Raw genomic sequence first — 20418 nt, 5'->3', positions numbered from 1 at the left:
CCTGTCATATGACCTGTGGCTCTTGTATCAATGATCCAGGGAGTAGAAACTGAAAAAACATGATAGCCTATAAAAGGTTTACCTGAAGTAGCGATATAGGAGTTTGTATGGGTAGTGGAGGAAGCAGTAGTAGAGGTTGTACCGGCAGTAGAAGACAGCATAATACATCGCAAAGTAGCTAACTTCTCTTGTGAAAAACCAATGTCTGTAGAGGGTGTTGTGGAAACTATCTCAGAAATATTAGCTTTTGATTTTCCCCTTCTTTGGGCTCTTTTTTGTTCAAAATCAACAGGCTTCCCATGGAGCTTCCAACAATTAGCCTTGGTATGATATGGTTTGTGACAATGCTCACACTTGACAATCTCATTAGCCAAATCATTTAGTACTAACAGACTGTAAGGCTGATTTCTCCACAATAGGAGCACAAAGCATGGCTAATCGACGGCTTTCCTCACATTGAACAAGGGCATATGACTGTTCAAGTGTAGGAAAGGGAGAACGACTTAAAACTTGCACTCTGATCTAATCATACTCCACATTCAAACTTGCCAAGAAGTCATATACCCGAATCTTATCAACGTGCTTCCTATAAGTAGTCACATCATTTGGATTAGTGGGGTGATAATCCCCATTATGATCCAAATCCTGCCAAAGAGAGCACAACTCAGCATAATATTGGGCCATAGCAATTCCTTTTGTGTAATCTCATGAAGCTTCTTTCGTAGCTCATAAACCTGTGCATCATTCCCCAATTGTCCATATGTTTCAGTAGTAGCCTTCCAGATATGGGCTGCAGTATCAAGTAATAAGTATCCACGGGCAATATTTGGATTCATGGAGTTCAAAAGGAATGACATAATAAGAGAGTCATTCGAGATCCATTTATTCTGTGAAACACCTAGGTGGGAGGTTTGATAGTGGCGATCATAAGGTGTTCAACAAGTCCTCTTCCGGTAATAGTCAAGTAGGCAGATCGAGACCATATCAAACAATTTGTTCCATCAAATCGTACTGAAAGAGGATGAAGAGTGGGATGATGTTCGGAGCCAACGGAGGTAGTAGTACCATCAGTGGTTGCCATGCCAAAAAAATTGTCACAGGTTCTACAATCTTTACCCTTTCGAAACAATTGAAACAACCAAATCTAGGGAGTTATAGGACTCAAAAGGTGTATGGGATAAGTAACACCCTCTTTTCTGATTCTGAAGTTATGGAAAATCACCAACAGGCCCTTGCTGCTGGAAGGCGATGGTATGGGAAAAAAATAAGCCAAAAAAGGAAGTGATGGACGCTGAAAAGTTGAAGAGCAGCGATGGTATAGTCGCAGTGGTAGCAAGCCTAGTCATAGAATCGAAAGAGAGAGAGAGAGAATCATTTCTTTCTTGCTTTTCTTTCTTTTTCTTTTTTCTAATCGATTTTTGGCTCTGATGCCATGTTGAGAAAAACGATTAGAGTAGAAGGACTTATTGATCAATGTGATCTCAAGCCCTCTATTTATAATTAAGAGGAAAGTACATTATTACATAAATACCCTTACTTGGGCAACAAGAAATAGAAATTTACATGAATAAAAACTCTAATAGAGTTGGACTCATAGTAGAACTCAACCAACAGTTTGGCCAGAGGGTTTAGGGTTAGGGTTTTCATGAAACTAAGTCTGAATTTAGTTACTTTAGCATTCAAACTTAATTCCAGAATTCTAGGGTTTAAACAAAGTAACTGGAGTTTTATCAAATTTAGGGTTTCTAAGAGGAAGGCTAGGGTTAGGATCGGGAACAAAGATAGGGTAGGAAGAGTGGATGTTGATCCTAGAGTGGAATGGGTTTAGGATGAGGGGTTTGTAAAATATAATTGAAAAAACTAATACTAGGGTTTCTAGGTTTTTAAGAGAAAAGGGATATTAGGGTTTACTTGTGTTTAGGGTGAAAAGATAGGGTTAAAGTAGGGGACCAAGGAAGTAATAAGGAGGGGGAATCTGATTTCTGAAACAGGTAGGGTTTGAGTGAGGGGTTAGAATTCTGGGAAAAATTATGACTCCTAGGCTGCCGCAAGTAGTAGGATGAGAAGAATAAGAAGAAAGAAAGAGGGGCTGGGGAATGAGGGGGATTGGAGGGAAGGGTTTTTTTTTTTTTTTTTTGGGGGGGGGGGGGGGCTTGTGATAGGGTTGGGGAGGGGCTCACGAAAGGGATGGGGGAGGGATTTGCAGAATCTAGGGTTAAGGGATGGAGAATAGGGGCTGCAATGGGAAGGAGGAAAAAGGGTAGGTGCAGGGTTAGAATTTATTTATTTGCTACAGAAAATGATGAGGGCTTGGACGAACTTGAATTCTACAGAAAATTAATAAGCTGACCCACAATCGCAAGCTTTCCCTCCTAGCGAAAACCCATGATTTCCTCTCTTTCAATATCAATCAAAAATTTTACTACAACCCAATCTGATTTTTTCATAAGCAATGGAAACCAATGTGAGACAAGTTAAGCCTATTAATGTAAAGAAATTATAGAATAAGAAGAGGTTCAATAACAAAAGGCAAGATTGACAAAAGAATGAGAGAACCAATGTGAGACAAGATATTGAATTTAAGTCAAGGCAGATAATATGTTACTTTTGCAAGAAGCTCGGACATAAGAAATCTCAATGCTATTCTTTTGTTAAGTCTATTGGAAAGCAACATCAAGGTATCTTTGCAACCTTGATCCTAGATGAGATTAATACTATAATTATTAAGTCTAAATCATGGTGGGCTGATTCTAAAGCAACTATACATGTTTCTAATACCTTGTAGGGGTTCAAGGAGCCAAAGAGAGTAAGTCATGAGCAGCCTCATCTACATGGGCAATGATGATAAACCATAAATTGAAGGAATCAGAGTTTTTGAATTAAAGTTGAATGACGGAACAATTTTTTTATTTTGTTGATAGTTCGCATGCTCTTAGGCTAAGGAGAAACTTGTTATCTATTTCAATGTTGGAAAAACTTGGTTATGACTTTTATTTTGGATATCAAAGATCTTTCATGCATAAAGATGGAAAAAGTTAAGTTTTATGGTTTTGGAAACAACAATATGTATCAAGTGCAGTTGTGTGGTAATGTTGTATGTGATGTGGATCATGCTGTTAAAATCTAATGTCATTTACCTTTGGCATTTGAGGCTAGGACACATTAGTTCGAACAAAATTAGAAAATTAATTATGTCTGATACATTAACAGGTCTGTCTCTAGAAAAGTTCCCAACTTGTGAAAGTTCTATTTCTAGGAAAATGACTAAGAAGCCTTACAAGAAAGGCAAAATATGTTCTCATCTCCTAGAAGATGCACATACTGGTATGTGATCCTATAAACATCAATGCAAGAGGAGGCTTTCGCTACTTCATTACTTTCACTAATGACTTTTCTAGATTTGGCTTTATGTATCTTATGAAGCATAAATCTGAAGCCTTATAATTCTTTAAATCATTCACTCTTGAAGTCGAAAAGGCACCTGGGAAGTGATTACTCAATACATTCAGAAAGAAGTGGAGAATATCTATCTGATGATCTAGAGTAGTATTGTGACGAAAAATGGCATTAAGCATTTTGGGACTCCCCCTCACACTCTAAAGGCTAATGGTAATGCACAAAGGCAAATTACCAAACTTTGCATGACATGGTTAGATATATGATGGCTAGAGTTAATTTGCCCACTTCTTTCGAGGGAGAAGCTACATATGTTGCTATGCATATACTCAATAGAGGTTCCCTACAAAGCCATAGATTCTACACCTTATGAGTCCTTCTATAAAAAGCTCCAATACTGCTCACATTCGAGTATGGAGATGCATTGTTCATGTTCTAATCCCTGATCCTAATACGAATAAGTGGACATATAGCAACCTGATCCTGGAGTTCAAGAGCAACTAAGTAAGTATTCCAATGATGCATTTCGGCTCAACTGGAACAGGGTGTGACACTTACTACCTAGAATGATCTCCCCAAGTTTCAATTGACTTGGATGGTGGAAAATGGAGATATCGGGTTTCATGATTTTGGAGGGAAATTGAGTGAAAAGAACGAGTAGAAGTGGAGATTGGTTGGTCTGTTTGGGCTGAAAACTGGATCGAAGGTAAGCGGTATGATGGTAGGTTATTCACTGGACTTTGGGGTGAAAGTGGTGGCTGGTTAGGGATATGGCTCTTTGTTTAAGGTGGAGAGCAGGGATCAACCAGGGATGGGAGTTCACAACAGAAAATAAAAGAGAATGGAAACAGGGGGGTGGGGGTTCTGTAGGCTACCAGTTGCAACTGATTGGAGTCCTTATCATAGTTGTCAAGGCGTCGCCTAGGCGTCGCTTAATCGTCGCCTCAGCGTCTGGGCTCCTTCGGAGCGCCTCAAATTGGCGTTGCCTTATTTTTAGGCAATAAGGCGTCTGCTTTTTTTCTTTCTTTTTTAAATCACGAGAGATGCCTAATCGAAGGCATATATTGAAATGCTTATTAGATTCCGATTGTAAAGTATCTATTGTTTGAACGTATATGCATATGTATAATGACGCTACATGTGATCAAATGTTAAAATAAAAACAAACAAAATTGAAAGAGAATAAGTTCTTAACTCAAGTCTCACACTCTCAATCTCACTTTAATCCCTAATCTCTTTCTCTCTTCTTCTCTTCCATTCCCGCAGCGACACTCCGGCAAGCAGTGGCCAGTGACAAGCAACTTCTTCTCTTCCTTTCTTCTTGCGACTTTTTATTTAGGACCTATTATGTGTGGTTTGTAGTATGTTGGATGACTTGAGGTAGTCTGATATTAGTTTTTTTATTATATAAGATATGATAGATTTAGAGTGAATGAGATGTACACTAAAAATTTCACTTAAAACGCCTCAACCGCCTCAAAAGCGCCTCGGAGGGCGCCTCGTCGACTCATCGCCTCAATTAGCCTAAACCGCCTTGCATCGCCTCGTCACCGTGACAATTATGGTCCTTATAAATGCTGGAATTCACTTGTAGATGGAATTTGGAGGCTGTCCTGTACAGCCACAATCAAGAGTCTTAAGCTTGATTACACTGAGGACCTTCTTTAGCCTTGGATCTTCATGCACCGACAGAACCAGAACTTAACAAACAAACACAAGAGGTGCTCTGAAGTAACCAGGGCCAGCCCCCCCCCCCCAAAAAAAAAAAAAAAAAAAACCAAAAGAAGGTATAGGGAAGCGTACAAATTGAGCCCAAACAAACCCCCTGAGCATGCGAAAGCAAGGGCTGGCCGAATGCCCCTAGGGGTATTTCGGTCATTCTTCATGCCTCCCCTTGGGGTGTCCTTGGTCTAATTAGATTTCTTGTCTTTTGAGGATTCTAAATCTATTTTCATTCCCTGGTAGTTGAGTCAAAATCCAATTAAGTTAGAATCCTAGTTTTGTGGAAACCCTAGTTCAAATCTAATTACAAGATTCCTTTTAGATAAGAATTAGTTTATGTAGTTAATATTTTGGTCCTAATTAGAGGCAAGAACTTAGAGTTTTATTAGTATTCTCTTTTTTTTTCTTTTTTTTGGGGTGGTTAAGCCTTATTAGGTTGTTGACTCCTAGTCCATGTCCATTTTCTTTTCTTGTAAGTTAAGTAGCTCTCACATCTCATTATAAAACTTAGTTGAAGATTAATAGAATTAAAGGCTTAGAGACCCTGTTTGTGTAACCACACACACACACCCCACCCAAATAAAATAAAATAAACAGTCGAAGGCTTAACAGTTGTGGGTAGCCCCATGACCTAGGCTGAGGTTTGAGGCAAGGTTTCTGATTTTGCAAGCTTTTCTTCTTCAACTCACAGCAGCAGGAGTAAGTACAGCCCCCTTCCACCATTGCAGCAACTCCAGAGCCCCTCTCCCTCATCGCAGCTGCCTCCGAGCCCATTGCCCATCATTGGAGAAGCATTCCAGCCCCTCCTCTCATCCCCTCAGGCCCTACAAGCCCCTCCCTCACCACCACAGGCCATCCTAGACCATCACCTCACCTCTGCAGCCCACCCCAGCCCCTCTCCCCCCTTGCGGCAGCAAGAAAGATCCCCCTCCCCCTTTCTCTTTCTTGTGATACCCCCTTTTTCTGCTCTTTTATTTTCTGGTTCCTGTGGCAGAATTCAAAAAAAGAAAAGAAAAGAAAAAACAGAAGAAACGAGAAGGAAAACAAAAAAGAAAGGAAAGATCAAGAAGAAGAAGAGTCAAGATTCATCCAAGATCCATCCAAGACTTGCCCTATTTTCTCAACCACAAGCTTCCTCTTCCATTTCCCTTAACTGTAGACTTCCCAAGCCATTCCCACTTTCCTTAACTGATAAAACGCTAATCCATCTCACCAAGGGATCTTTCTCTTCTCAAATTATCCACAACTTTCTCAAAATCATCCCAAAACCATACCCATATTAACCCTATTTCATTCCTCCCTTTTCCTATCATCAACCCTAAGCCACCCCATAGGGCTTAGGATATTCCCACAACCCAAGATACATAAACAATAGTCCTTTTCTCCCACTCAAGCCATCCCATAGGTTATCCAGTAATTTTTAGCTATCTCAAAGAAACTCTAAAACCACCCATGGGATACCCATAGGTTTTGAGAGGCTAATCCTCATTGTTAACCCATTATTTAGCTGGTTCTAATTAAAGAGGATCTTGGAAAGTTAACCCAGACCCTAGGTAACATCATTCTCCAAGAGAAGCTTTGTATTTAACATTCATATTTATTCTCTCCCCATCAAGTGGAGGGGTTTATCTATACAAATTATGGGCTGGAATTCTTAACCTGATTTGAATTACCAGCCTTATTCTTACTAATTTTCTAATACTAAGAGGTGTTTATAGTTAAACCTGTAAAGGACCATCTTAAAATAATAAATACTACATGATTAAAGAAAGAGTTTTTTATGCAAGGGTCCTCTTAGTAGAGCATAAACTAATGTTGGGTCCCTTGGTGCAACAAATTACATTTGGGTCCCAAAGCAACTAACACCATCTCTCACCATGAAGTTTTCCCGAATTTCAAACTTGGAGGGAGCAAAATACCTCAGGTTATTTAATGATCAAAATAGCGCCCCTACATATCTTATTTTCATTCTTAAGCCAATGATCCTAATACCTAACCAAAACCGAGTTACTATAAACTTATTATCCTAACTCAACTAGAATCAGTCAATCAGTCCAAAAGGCCTAGTGAAGAAAAACAAATTAAATGTACAGCATAAAGGCCTTCAAAATCTAGAAAAAGTGACGGCAAGTAGATGACATTCGCAATCACCCAATCAACACAATATCTGGTATTCTTTTTAATGTTTCAGGATTTTGCATGGTGGACTTAAGTTGGACTTCTAGAAACACATGATAACTGGTGACTGACAGAATTTTGTGCATTAACTTCCATGATCATTTGTAGAATTTCAAATAAGTTATGTTAATGAAAAGAAAAGAAATGAGTATAGACTAGAAAAGTTGAAAATTCAGATGCCAGAACATACTTGAACCAGTTGGGTTACTTCAGCCTTCAAAGATGAAACTGTTGGGAACCTTGAAGCTAAGGACAAAGCAATCCGTGGGTCTACAGAAAATGAAGTTCTAGCGTATTCAATCCATTTCTCTGAGCTGATCTTAGGCCGAGATGATGTATTATCCCTAGTAAATGAAATTACACAATAAATAAAAAGTTCACAGGAACAAGAACAGAACATCAAATAATTGAATTTAGGAAGTGGGAATTACATACTTTGAATTAAGAGGCTGAGCCCAGACTTCAAGCCTATCAGCCTCAAGCTGGCATAGCATTAACAACAATTGTTTCCGTTTCTCTCTTCCTACAGCATAGTTCTCCATGTGGCCCCATATGGGGTGATATTGAGGCTTCTGCGACAGATATATTATCTTCTATCAAAAACAGAACCTCAAATCCTAGAGCATAGAGGATATGTAACAGACAGCTATTCCCAAGCAAAAAAGAAAGCACCCTAGAATTCATTTTTGTTATATAGTCCATTCCTACCACATCACCAAAAGAACTTCCACTTTCACGTCCCCGTCCCTTCAAAGACGAATCAGATTGACCATCCACTTGCTCATTCAGAAGATAATTGACAAATATAGAAACAGATTGAGCCTCACTTTGAGCAAAATTCTTGTTGTTCATGTCAAACCATTCAGGTTCGCAGGCAAACCAACCCAAGGAGGCTCTACAAGATGCAAAAGAATCAATGAGATTTGACATGCAAATATGCCTATAATTTTGACATGCAGATAAATCCATAAGATGAAAATTATTAAACAGAGGACAAAAGAGCTCTTTTGCCATATTTGAAATAGGAAATTCACTGCTTCCCTCCAAAAAGAGGATGCAACATTTCACCTAAGTGAACATGTTATCACATTGCAACCATCTGCATTGCCTTACTGTTCCAGACATATAACTACTATTTTGCAGAATCAATAGGGACACTTCAACCTAATTGTGGTTATCTTGTCTAAGTTAAGAAAGTTAATAAAAGTTTATGAAAATCTGATGGAGAGAATTGGAGTAAGGCTCTGAGTAAATCAAGGTTGTCATCAAGCCTAATACCAAAGATCACTAAGTTTTTAAGTTTTCAAAATAGGACTAAGTCATTGCCCTATTCTAATTAATGGAGTTTCAGAACTACATGCAAGAGTACTTGAAATGGATCCCGTTAATTCAATTACAACAAAACTAGGATTAGGAAGTAAATTCCTGAATTACCAACTGGTTACTTCAATCTAATTAATGGAGTTGCAGAACTACATGTGGTAGTACTCCAAAATGGATTCCATGATTTTAGTTACACAGAACTATGATTAGTTAGGCAAGCTTGTGACAACTGATTAGTTAGGCAAGCTTATTAATCTTCTCTATTTCTTCCCCATCATACTCTAGATATGGGTAACATTACTTCTGTCCTATGGGTTAGTCTCCAAAGTCAGTCTCAACAGGTGGACATGTAAAGTGTTTCCAGGGGTTCCAAAGGGACTAGGGTTGCTTCCCCAAACCCTAGGATCCCTAATTCAAACCAGGGGTATTTTGGTAATTTACCAATTTATGGGTTTCTTAGGTCTAGATCCCATTGAGTCCATTTTATTATCTAGATGCTAGATCTACATTTGTTTTCTCATTTGGATTAGCATTTAATGAGTTATTGTACAATCCTTGTCTAGGTGTGATTCCCGGTTGTGTTGGGATGCCCTAGTTTGAATTTACTTCTTATTAGGACTCCATACTTACTCTCAAAATCTTAATTGGATCTCTCTCTCGAGTAAGTTAAGATAGAATCCTTGTCTATGTTCGAAGTTATAAGTCAAGTCAAATTCCTAATTAGATATAGTCAGTCAGTTTGAAAGTCAACTAGGATTCCTAATTGGAGTCTTATTTTGTTTCTTATTTTGAGGACAAAATTGAGTAAGCCTCCTCACTCTGTAATTAACAGGTTGAATTGAATGAAATTATTTGATCTTGGAGACGAGCAAAGTTGTGGCTTCCTTGGGAGGGCCACGGCAGAATTGTGTGTTCTTCAAAGTTCAGCCGCCTTCTTCAATTCTAGCAGCAATTCAGCCATAAGAGCAGCCTTCCTTCTTCTCCAAGTAAGTAAACATCACCCCAGCCCCTCCTTCCCCCCCGCCCCCTCTCCCAACCTACCTGCAAATCCCTCACACCCTTCTTCCTGTGGCAGCACCATAGCCCTCCCCCTTTAGCCCTAGTTTCCCTAGACCACTTACCCCCTTCATTCCCCTATAAGATCGTGCCTTTCACCTTCCCTTATCCCTACTTTTTAGTCCCATCAAAAGCCCTTTATCCATTAGGTTCTAAAATTTCTGCAGTTCAACTTCAACCTCTAGAAACTCTAAGCCCTAGTCTCATTGGAATACCCTATATCTCTCCAACCCCAACTCCAATCACCCAACCATCTTAGGATTAGTTTCCCCATCCCCTCTCCCACACTTGATCCCAACCCACTCCATTCCAAGAACCCCCTACCCCATTAGGACTCTTTTAAACCAAACCTAATTCAAATAGGACCCCCAAAACTTAATAAAGATAACCTGTGTGTTGAAAGGTTGAGGGAAATCCTGACTTGTGTCTGAGGGACACAGTAGGAGCTTTATTTGTACTGGTAACTTACCAAATAAAGTACAAATGAAATCTTCCCAATGTGGGAATCTTACAAGAAAATAAAAAAGATCCTAAAAGATCCTAACAAAGATGCTAGCAAATCTACCCTCAATAAGGAAACCCCAGGTATGGAAAGTAAATCTAATAACACCTAAATCTGCCTTACAACAACCTGACACTTGAAATCACCAACAACAGCCCCTTCCCAAGTACAACTGAAGCCCAAAGACATCATTTCCTAAATCATAACCTATAAAACCTAACCTGAAACTAAACAATAGGCAGCAGATGGACCTCACTACCCTTCTTCCTAACCTATAAAACCCCTAAAACTTAACCCTAAACTAAATTCCACTTTTGAAACTTCAATTACAGCAGCGATACAAGCTCAAAACCCAATTCTCTTTGCTCCTCAGCGTGGCTGAACCCTTCTAGGCTATTGCCTTGTCATCTTAAAACCCAACTCCTCCAAGAAATCTCCTATTAAAAGCCCATACAGCCATAGAAGACCGCTGGTTCCCTGAGAGAGGATCCTGGAGTAAGCCCAAACTAGGCCAGCTTCATTACAAGTTAAACCCTAGAATTTGGTTCACATCAATGTGTCAGAGAAGGAAGCTCCACTTTCATGAAAGTCATGAAAAATATCACTTCTGAAAAGGATATGGTCCCAAGTCCCAAATGGAGTGGAATGATTGAACAAGATACAAGGATCGGAATTTCAGTTTTGAGGCTGGTTTCAACCAGGCCAAAAACTGACGTATGCTGTTTCGGCTGAAATTTTGGTGGAAACTTGGAACATTTCGACCAAGTTTCGACCAGCAGGTTTCAACCCTTATATGATGTGATTTTCATCTCATTTCTTGCCTCCTACCTGTTTAAAGCAATAATGAACAAAATGGAACTGGTATTTTTCTATATAAAAAAAAATTACTGAAAATTTATCATTCAAGTATACTAACACATGAAAGGTTCTAACAAATACAAACTTTGTAAAATTGAACAAACAATATTGCATACATGAATTATTTGATAGAAAATTACACACGCAACAAAATAAAATAACCAAAAACAAAGTCCCAGGCTTCAATTCCAAGTTGAGTGCCAGGCTAGAATCGGTGGATCCATCCTCTTGTCTATAGTAGTACTCTAAATGCTAAATGATAACTTCCCTCGACATGTTATGCCTAAGGTTGTCCGGGAACTGATTCTCCATGTTTCTATAGGTGGGATCATCAGCATAGTGTAGATATCCAATCCTAGGAAATGTGTCATACAAGACAATACTCCATATAATACCCGTTCAAGCCATCAACAAAGAAAAAATCAAAACCATTCAAACCATCAACAAAGCAAATCAAAAAATGGGAAGTTTGAAACAAAACTTGTGAAAAACTTCCACAATCTCCAGAAAAGGAGCAAATGATGTGATTGAAGGCTAAGAAGTTACTGATTGATGGATTAAAAGAGGTTGAAATCAGAAAAAAAAACCAGCAACAAATGGTTTGGGGGTCAAAACTCAAGGGCAAAATCTGGTAGAACTTGTGCAAAGTTTCGACCCATCTTGGTTGAAATTTGGACTGTTTCGGCAAAAAACTGGTACTTTTTTTGGTCCACACAGGTTTCGTCTTGTTTTTTCCAAAGGCCAAGATTTTGGTTGAAATTTCAGTGGTCTCGGCCGAAATTTGTATCATGATAAGATACCGTAAAAGAGACCAATGAATTAGGAAAGATTTGGCTTAGTAATTATCAAAGAAGACTCATCTTGAAAAGGAGTCACATTATTTAAAAAAAGAAAAAGAAAATGTATAGCTGAAAAGATTTTCAAGCATATCTTGCTACCCTTTCTTTCAATTAATTTTTTGCGTTCTCTCCACCACCTTTTCACAATTCAACAACATCCTCCAGTATATCAAAATAGGAAATACATCAGGCATATGATACCACTATCCACATGAGAAAATTTATAAAAAGAAATGACCTGAAAGTAATAGAAATAACATCCAACATCAAAACCACATGAAATCTGTTGTTGTTGTTGGTATAGCCATGTCTGTCAACATCAGGGCAATACAAAATTGGCATTGAATCAAATAACGTGATTTAATATCAGACCCGCCAAACCGCAAATTGACTCATAAGTCATAATCACTTAGATTCTTTTATATACTTAACCTTTCAACATGTCCCTAGTAGTTGAGTTCCATTGTATTCATACAATACTCAGTGTCGTTTGGTTCTAGTCATTTTGTGTTATGCTAAAGCATTGACAACATACAGACCACCATGACATGACAAACTGCAGTCTCTACCCCAGCAGTCCAAAGCACTAAATAAAACGGTGAATTCTCATCATAGAGTTAAGTACACATTCAAAAATAAATTGGAAGGTAAGAGAAAGTCCCATCACCGATAAATTCGGTCCTCCAGTAACTGAAGCCCTGTTTTAAAGATTTGCAGATTTCCCTGTGACTTGCATGAGCAGTATTTAAGCCCAAGAAGCATGACAGTGAAAAAGGTACCAGCAGCTGCTGGATGCCGTGAGAAATGCCAAGGAAATTTCACAGTGCCCTGTAACATTCGCCCGAGAAGCAAGAGTTGCTCAACACTGTCATGTCGAATCACCTACACAGCCAAAGCAAGATGAATAAGAAGAGAAAGTGCTCCTTAAACTAAAAACTAAAAATGTCATCCGATATATATAAACAGGAAGAACTTAAACCACTACAATTTTAGAAATCAAATCACAAAGGCCAACTTCAGTAAACACTCCAAAACCAATACTCTGAGGCTAAGAATTATAAGCATCCCTGCTCAGGGGAAGCACTTCTGCAAGACACCAACGCAACTTTTAATAACCAAAAATAAGAAGCGCTTCTAAATCAAAGCGAAGATCCTTGCTCATGGCCCTCAGAAATTTTCAACAAATCTTGGGGACCAGGAAACATCAAAGATAAACCCCCTCCCCTCAAGTACCATGCATTTCTCTTCCTAGCAAGCATAACAGTTCACAAAGTGCAAAGGCATTTTCAAAAATGATTCATCTTTTCCCACTCTTGAGTGTTGAATCATAGTTCAAGAATTCGCATAGAAATAATTCAGTTTCTTGCAAAACCAACATAGATGGGATATTGGGATATGAGTTAAAATCTCCGATATCAATGCATACCTCAGTATCATCCTAAGATATAGATATAGTGTTTGCTTCCCACCAAGCTCGGCTTCAAGTGAACCCACTGCCAAAGGCATCCAGACAAGCAAAGTCTGGGGGGCAATTTTCCTATGCAGCCATTATCCCAGCAATTTTTGCTAGGAGGCTGTTTCTACCTTGACCTCAGGCTACAACTGTGGTCCACCAACCAATGTGCCAAGCTCAGCTTCAATTCAACCCCAAAAAAAGTGCACCAACTCGCCCAGATCTTGGTCTAACGTCATACCATGGGTGACCAAGTTGAGCTCAGAAACCAAGTTCTCAAACCATGCACTGGATCACTTAAAGGGTGTATAAAATTGACCTGGCAGACTAAAGCACATTTTGGTTGTTTTACCACTTTTGCAGAGATAAAAAGCAGCAGAAATAATCCTGCAGGTGTTACTGAAGCCAAAACTTCGGAACAATTAAAGTCAGAATCAGGAAATGCTGGTAGAGGACCAAAAAATAATGGATGGACTAAGAATGGAACAGTTTAGTTTGCTGTATTGTGCATTATCTTACAGTTTCGGGAGAAAAGGAGGAGATATCCCCATTATACAAGTTTCTGGTTACATTCAACAGTAACAACAAGCCTTTTCCAAGTGAATGGGGTTGGTTAGATGGGTCATTGCCTTCCAATCAGTGCTATTTGAGGCCATACTAGATACAAGGCCTAAGCTATGGATATCCTTTCAGGTTACATTGCCACCATGAATAAACTTCATAGCTAGCATACAGCTATTCCATGTTATCGAACATCACATTTAATGCCTAGTTCGGAAGGGAAACAAACTCCCTTTCATCAACCTGATATAAACCGACCATCAAATCCTGACCCTAACCGAACCAAAATCACCAATTGTGGCCTAGACAAACTACGCTTCAGATCACGCTCAAGTCACCAGCTTGATAGCTTCTAGTCGGCCTCCAACCAATCTAGAACTAGTTCAACTGATCTTCTCACAGAAACTCATCCTAAATGCAAAAAAGTCTGATTTATCCTAAATGCAGTAGAATGACTAAGTTTAATAGAGACAGAAGAACAGGAAAAAGATTGAAGTACTCCAAACCTCAAAGCGATCAATAAAAAAACCAAGCCATAATCTATGAGCAATTATTCCTTCCAAAGGATCCTTCTCAGGCAGCATTTCTGGCTCCCCTGGTGAAAGGTGCGGGTCTTAATTTTGCAGCAGGTCCAGAGTGCCTCACATCAGATGCAAATAAACCCCTTTTTGCATCTATTGTCCACAACCATGCATCAACAAGCTCAGCGAGGACAAGAGACCCCAACTGGGGAGCAGCGGAGACTAACCACGTCCAGACAAATATGCCAACCTCTATTGAATCAGGAGTTGCGATATATGCGGGACACCAACAAAGAAGTCGAAGAAGTTGTGAGAAGCCTTCTAGATTTGTTGAATCAGAACTCTGCAAAATAATAATAATTAAATATTAGCATGGTTTTCTCAGAAAGAAAGACAATGTGAGATGCAAAATAAAATTTTCCATGCGAACAAACATCGAGCACAATACAAGCCTTAGGATAAAAGGAAAAGCATCTTACCAGATTTGACAGAAGTAAAGCAGTTGCTTGGGAACAAACTTCACGAAATTGTGACTTATCTATATCTCCACCTTTCTCAGATATTGTAACAAATTGTTGAAGTAGTTGCATGAACTTCATAAGAAGTATCACATTGAAGGACTCACTTTCAGGTTGTGACTGCTGAGGAGAAACCCCAGATTTCAACCACTGAAGGCTTGCACCAAGCCCAAAGCCCATTGGTGATGCACCAGTTTGAAAACCACCAATGCTATGATATAACCTTCTCATTCCAGCAATTTCCCCAGCATGGTTGCACTTGACTGTAGCACTGACAATACCAGTGGACAGCACCTCCAATTTAAAAGCTTCTGTCACTTTTAAATTTCCTCCTGATGCTGCAGCAGCAGCAGAGATAACTGCAGGGATATTAGCGGCGTGTATGCCTGTCATGAAATCATTTTTCCCAGTACTAATTTGTATCTCTGACAGAAGAGAAACTATATCAGTTGTAGGCTGGGTTCTCTGCCATGTGTTTGCTTTACAAAGCTTTTCCTGGAAAAACAGAACACATGGAAAATGAGAAACAGGGCTAAAAAGACCAGAAGCATTACCAATTAAGCTGAGTTCGTATATCGTATTACAAACGAAATAACACATGTTAACTATGACTACCCTGAAGGCCATGATAAATGCATTCTATGCCCATAAAGTAGTCACATATGTCAAACAATGCAAAATAAAACAAGAAAATCATGCTTCAGCATGAAAGTGGGTCAAGTTCATGCTTCAGCATGAAAGTGAGACCCAGAGATAAATTTTGAAGATTAGGAAAAATTCATTAAGAATCCTTGAAGGCTTGAAATACCTGTAAAGCATAAAATCTATTTGAAAATTTACCTATGGCATGACAAATAAATAGAAAATCTAATCTTGAAAAGACAGGAAAAGCAGTATAAGAGTGCAGAAAAGATTGATGCAACAAGAAAGTGATAACCAGAACTGAAAGTTGTAACAGAATATGAAACAGAATGAGTGATTCATCCAAAAAAAAAAAAAAAAAAAAAAAACTAAATAACACTGTGCTAAAAGATACCTGTATAAGACCCTGAGTAGTGCATGGCGCATATGAAAGTGCTTTAGTGATCCATTCCCTAACAATTTTTTGATACAAAGAACGAACTGTTGCTACTGAACCAGGATCATTTACACCAGTAGAAGGTAATTCATTACTAACAGAAAATAGCAATGAATCCACGCATGATGAACTCCACAGGATCTGTAGTAAAGCAATCCACTCATTTCTGGCATATTAAATTAAACGTTTCTTCAAAGGTCATACATCGCTGTACAGAAATATAAAAATTATTTACCTGTGGGTAGCTATCTCTAAGTTGAGTCAATAAGTTAACAGAAATATCCCGAATATGTTCTTCCCTTTGAGACATATTCTTGATAAGAAAGCAAACATGAGCAGAAAGAGTAGACTCCCTTTTCTCAGCTTCAGTACCAGTTTCAGATATTCGATCCTCCTGGAAGCCCAATCAAAAAACCAGTAAGAAATATAGGCATATAGGATATTACAAGCAACCAACGTTGATTAATGTTGGAAGATAAGAGAAAAATGAGCTGCATCTGTCTAGCATCAGTCATACACCAATCAATCAGTTCCCCAAATGAAAATATGAAATGAGACTTTAAATCTCTGGCAACTGATAACAAAACAAAATTCCTTGCACAGTAACATGAATGAGAAATGCACAAGGCAACAATGCAAGAAGAAGACTAGGCCAAGGAAAGAAATTGTAACACAATTACTCTTTCCAAGAAGAAAACATGAACAGATTGAGTCAATTTTAAACTATTTTAATGGAAAAGATAACTTCAGTGTTTTATGACACTGGACCCAAACAGAGATAACAAAGGTTGAAGTGTGATGTTATTAGCTGGCATTGTAAAAACTTTTGCCATGTACCTGGATCCAATAATTTTATATTTTCGACCTTACGATAGTGTGCTACCCAAAAGTGATGCACTACACAGTACACTATGGCCTGGGTGCAGTGAATATTGAGTAAAAGTCAGTGAGGCTGTCCCCTGCGAGAAACATACCACTTTCACTCCCAACTGCGGTGACGAACGCAAGGGTTCTCAAGCCATGGACCAAGGGGGATAAAGAAGATATATATATATATGTGTGTGTGTGTGTGTGTGTGTGTGTGTGTGTGTGTGTGTGTGTGTGTGTGTGTGTGTGTATGTATACACATATACATATATACATATATATTGGGAAGAAGAATTAAATTAGCTTGTATACAAGATTAGAAGGAATTTGAAAAAGCTAAAGAATGAGATGATTAAAAACTTCGGTACAATGGGTATGGGTATATAAAGAATAAAAGTGAGGAGACAATAATAGGTAATACTTTAAAAAATAAGGCTGCAGATACTTAAAAAAATATAGGACAACAACCATCAAACTTGTGTCGTTAAAGAGGTAACCATGATACAACCTGCTTACAACAACAACAAAAAAAAAAGAGCCTTAACCTATCTAAATTGAGTCCGGTACATGGAACCTTGCTTCCAATCAGATCTATTCGAGGCCATTACTAAGTAAAAGGCAAAAGTAATGAGGGACAGGACAAACAAGAAAGAAGGATAAAGAAGAGAGGGGGAAGATGGGAGGAACACTTATAAGAAGAAGAAGAGAATAGGGGAGAGAGGGGGGCTGCAAATGCCCAATGCTAAAGCTTCAATTCATCTTTTTTTTCCTTTCCAAAAATCGTCTTTTTTTATTGCAACGTGAGGGCCTATTTATAGCTTGGCTAAAGTTTTACAAGAAATAGAAACTTAGTATACTGAAAATATAAACTAATATCCTAATAAGCAATAACTAGTGACAATAGAATCTTAAGGAAATAGAAACTAATTAAAATTAAAAAACTATTAGAATTTATATTTCAGCCACATGCATAAATAAATAAAATAGAAACTAACGAAACAAAAAATTAAAACAAAGTCCTAAATCTCCCAAGAATAAAATATTATGCAATCTGATCTTGGGCCCACAAATTCTCTATGGTACATTCTAGATAAGCCAAATTATTGGCTGTAAAACTGTTCATGTGAACAGTGTTTTGGCCTTCAAGAGACCATCCGAACTGAATGGACTGGCTTGAGCTGGAATGGTCCATTGCTGGTTTACTTGGTCCTAGTTCCATGCTGGTTGTCCTGCATCACTAAGCCATCAATATTTTTTCACACAACTTCTCCTAAAGTTATCTTAGGTCCGCCACTAGCTCTTTTAGTTCCTTCAATCAAAAGCGAATCACTCCTCCCTTTGGGGACATCTAAAGGCCTCCATTGAACATAATCATGCTTCATGCCACCTCAAACAACTTTCTCGTAAATTTATCAACGATACTCCCAAATCAGTTTTGCCACTCATCTATATCAATACCCTCATTTTTTGGTAGTAAGCTTATCAATATTCACAGCCAACACTCGCACCATACACTTTTAGTGGATCGTATAATGGTCCTATAAATTTTCCTTTTGAGTTTTACAGGTACCCGTCAACCACAAAAAAACCCTGGATGCACCTCCCCATTTTTACTTCATCCACCATATTATAATTATCTAGGAAATATCATCTTCTATAACGTGTACTTTATTTATGATTGAGCCAACATGCCTAAAATAATTGCTTTACGCAATCTCCTTTTCACCAACTTTTACCACCTCATTTTCTATCCGACCATTCCCCAAGTCCCATACTAGACATTCCATCTAACACACCCCTGTCAGATAAGAAGAAAATACTTAGAATTAATTTTGAGAACACATATAGGAGAATAAATTATTATTATTATAGTGGGAGATTAAGCTGGACATTTTGTAAGAGAAAATAGATGTTATGGAAGAATTCATGTAGGAATTATGACTTGGTTTTGGAGCCAGGAATAAAGAAGGAACTTCAATTACTGAATATGTTGTGGCATATGATTTATCAATAGTAAAAACATATCTTTAAAATAGAAGACATTTAATGGCCTTCAGAAATGGGCGACATGGTAACCAAAAGAGATACTTTTCTATAACTAGAGGACTGATAGGTTATCATGTAACAATTGTAGGTTATACTAGGCAGAGCTACACATGCAACTGGATTAATGCTCATAGGTATGTGATGTAAACGTTAAAAAGAAAACATGAGCTTATTTGTTTCAGAATAAGACAATAGAACTTAAAACAAGAAACTTGAAGACAACAATAGCCTTATCCCAGCTAAATGGGGTTAGCTACATAGATCCAATCAGTCTGCTCCATTCGAGGCCATACTTGATAAAAGGCCTAAGCTCTACATGTCTTTCCTCACTGCTTCCTCGAAGGTCACGTTTATTATACATTAGTAGCACAGGAAACATCCAACTTCAATAATCAATAGAGACACACTATATTATGACTGTAGCTAAAGAAGTTCCTGGCAAATCTTAAGGGAAGCAACATTCATCTAAGGAAACTTGCTGATGAAATTTTGCAGCTCAAGAAGCTATGAAGGGAAAGAAATCTAGCCTTAAAACGGCATAACTTTGTTGAAATGAAGCTCAAAGATAGCAGGAAAAGCAAGGACCAAGAGATACAAGGACCTCTAAATAATTTGAGCACAAGAGAGGGAATTTTTCTTTTCTTCTTTTTTTCCCCCTTTCCTTTGGGAGGGGTGCTAAGAAGGCATCTACAAACCAGTTAAGACAAGAGATAAGAGGAGTAGCAATTTCAAACACATAAGATGCATTAATAGTGAAGATGAAAATGTATTAAAGAGAGATTAAAGAACAATTTGATGAAGCCCTAGTTTGGAAGGGATCAACCAGGGCATCAGTTAACCAATAACTGTATTTTTACCAGCCAATTGAACTAGACCAAATCTGAATGGTGGCACCCACTTGAGGGTTAAAGTTAATGTTTTTGTGTGTGTATGTACTTTTTTTCCTCTTTTTTTTTTTTTTTTTTTTTTTTTTTGGGGGGGGTATTTCAAGTCATGGTTGTCAAAGCGTCCGTCTAGTTGCCTAGGCCCATTTTTTGGGTCAAGGCGATGCCTTATCGCCTTGCTTGATGTCGCCTTGGTTTTTGCCCCCCCCCCTATTGCCTCGCCTTGTCACCTTGACAACCATGCTTCAAGTTGATGTGGATGATAATATAAGTTGAAAGCTATAAGAAAACTTGGGCATTAATACAGAGATATGGAGGATTCCTAGAGAAATAGGATTGACGGTAAAAGGGTAATTTCAGGCAATTGGCTAGGTGGATTGGTCTGAAATTTGAATCAAGTATCCCTTAGGATCAGGAGAAGATTCAATCAAAATTTCTGCAAGTTCTAGCAGTAGCAGTATATTTGGATGTGCAGAGTTCCTGCAAAAAACATCATGCTTATGATTTTCTATAAGGCAATTGTCAATTCTGAAAACAGTAGTGAACTTGAAAACTTAAATAAAATTGGATATGTGGATGTTAGGTTTGAACAGAATTCTTAGGCAACAGCTAGGAT

At 38.3% G+C, this 20418-nt stretch overlaps 1 protein-coding gene across 1 annotated transcript in view; it reads right to left on the bottom strand.

The window, feature by feature from the left end:
* Window positions 1-20418, bottom strand: part of LOC149006859 (phosphatidylinositol 4-kinase alpha 1-like) — a 58423-nt gene that overhangs the window by 23850 nt on the left and 14155 nt on the right. Inside the window, 9 exon segments of the mRNA XM_089164821.1 lie at window positions 7487-7640; window positions 7732-7868; window positions 8005-8191; window positions 12542-12756; window positions 14395-14499; window positions 14501-14752; window positions 14889-15422; window positions 15964-16146; window positions 16241-16399. Coding sequence (XP_089020947.1) covers window positions 7487-7640; window positions 7732-7868; window positions 8005-8191; window positions 12542-12756; window positions 14395-14499; window positions 14501-14752; window positions 14889-15422; window positions 15964-16146; window positions 16241-16399 — 1926 coding nt within the window.

Source organism: Hakea prostrata, chromosome 8 (genome assembly GCF_041222555.1).
Source record: "Hakea prostrata isolate BN-2017 chromosome 8, UWA_Hpros_2, whole genome shotgun sequence".
Taxonomy (NCBI): Eukaryota; Viridiplantae; Streptophyta; class Magnoliopsida; order Proteales; family Proteaceae; genus Hakea; species Hakea prostrata.
The sequence above is the reverse complement of the archived record's forward strand: the minus strand, read 5'-3'. Positions and strand labels throughout refer to the sequence as shown.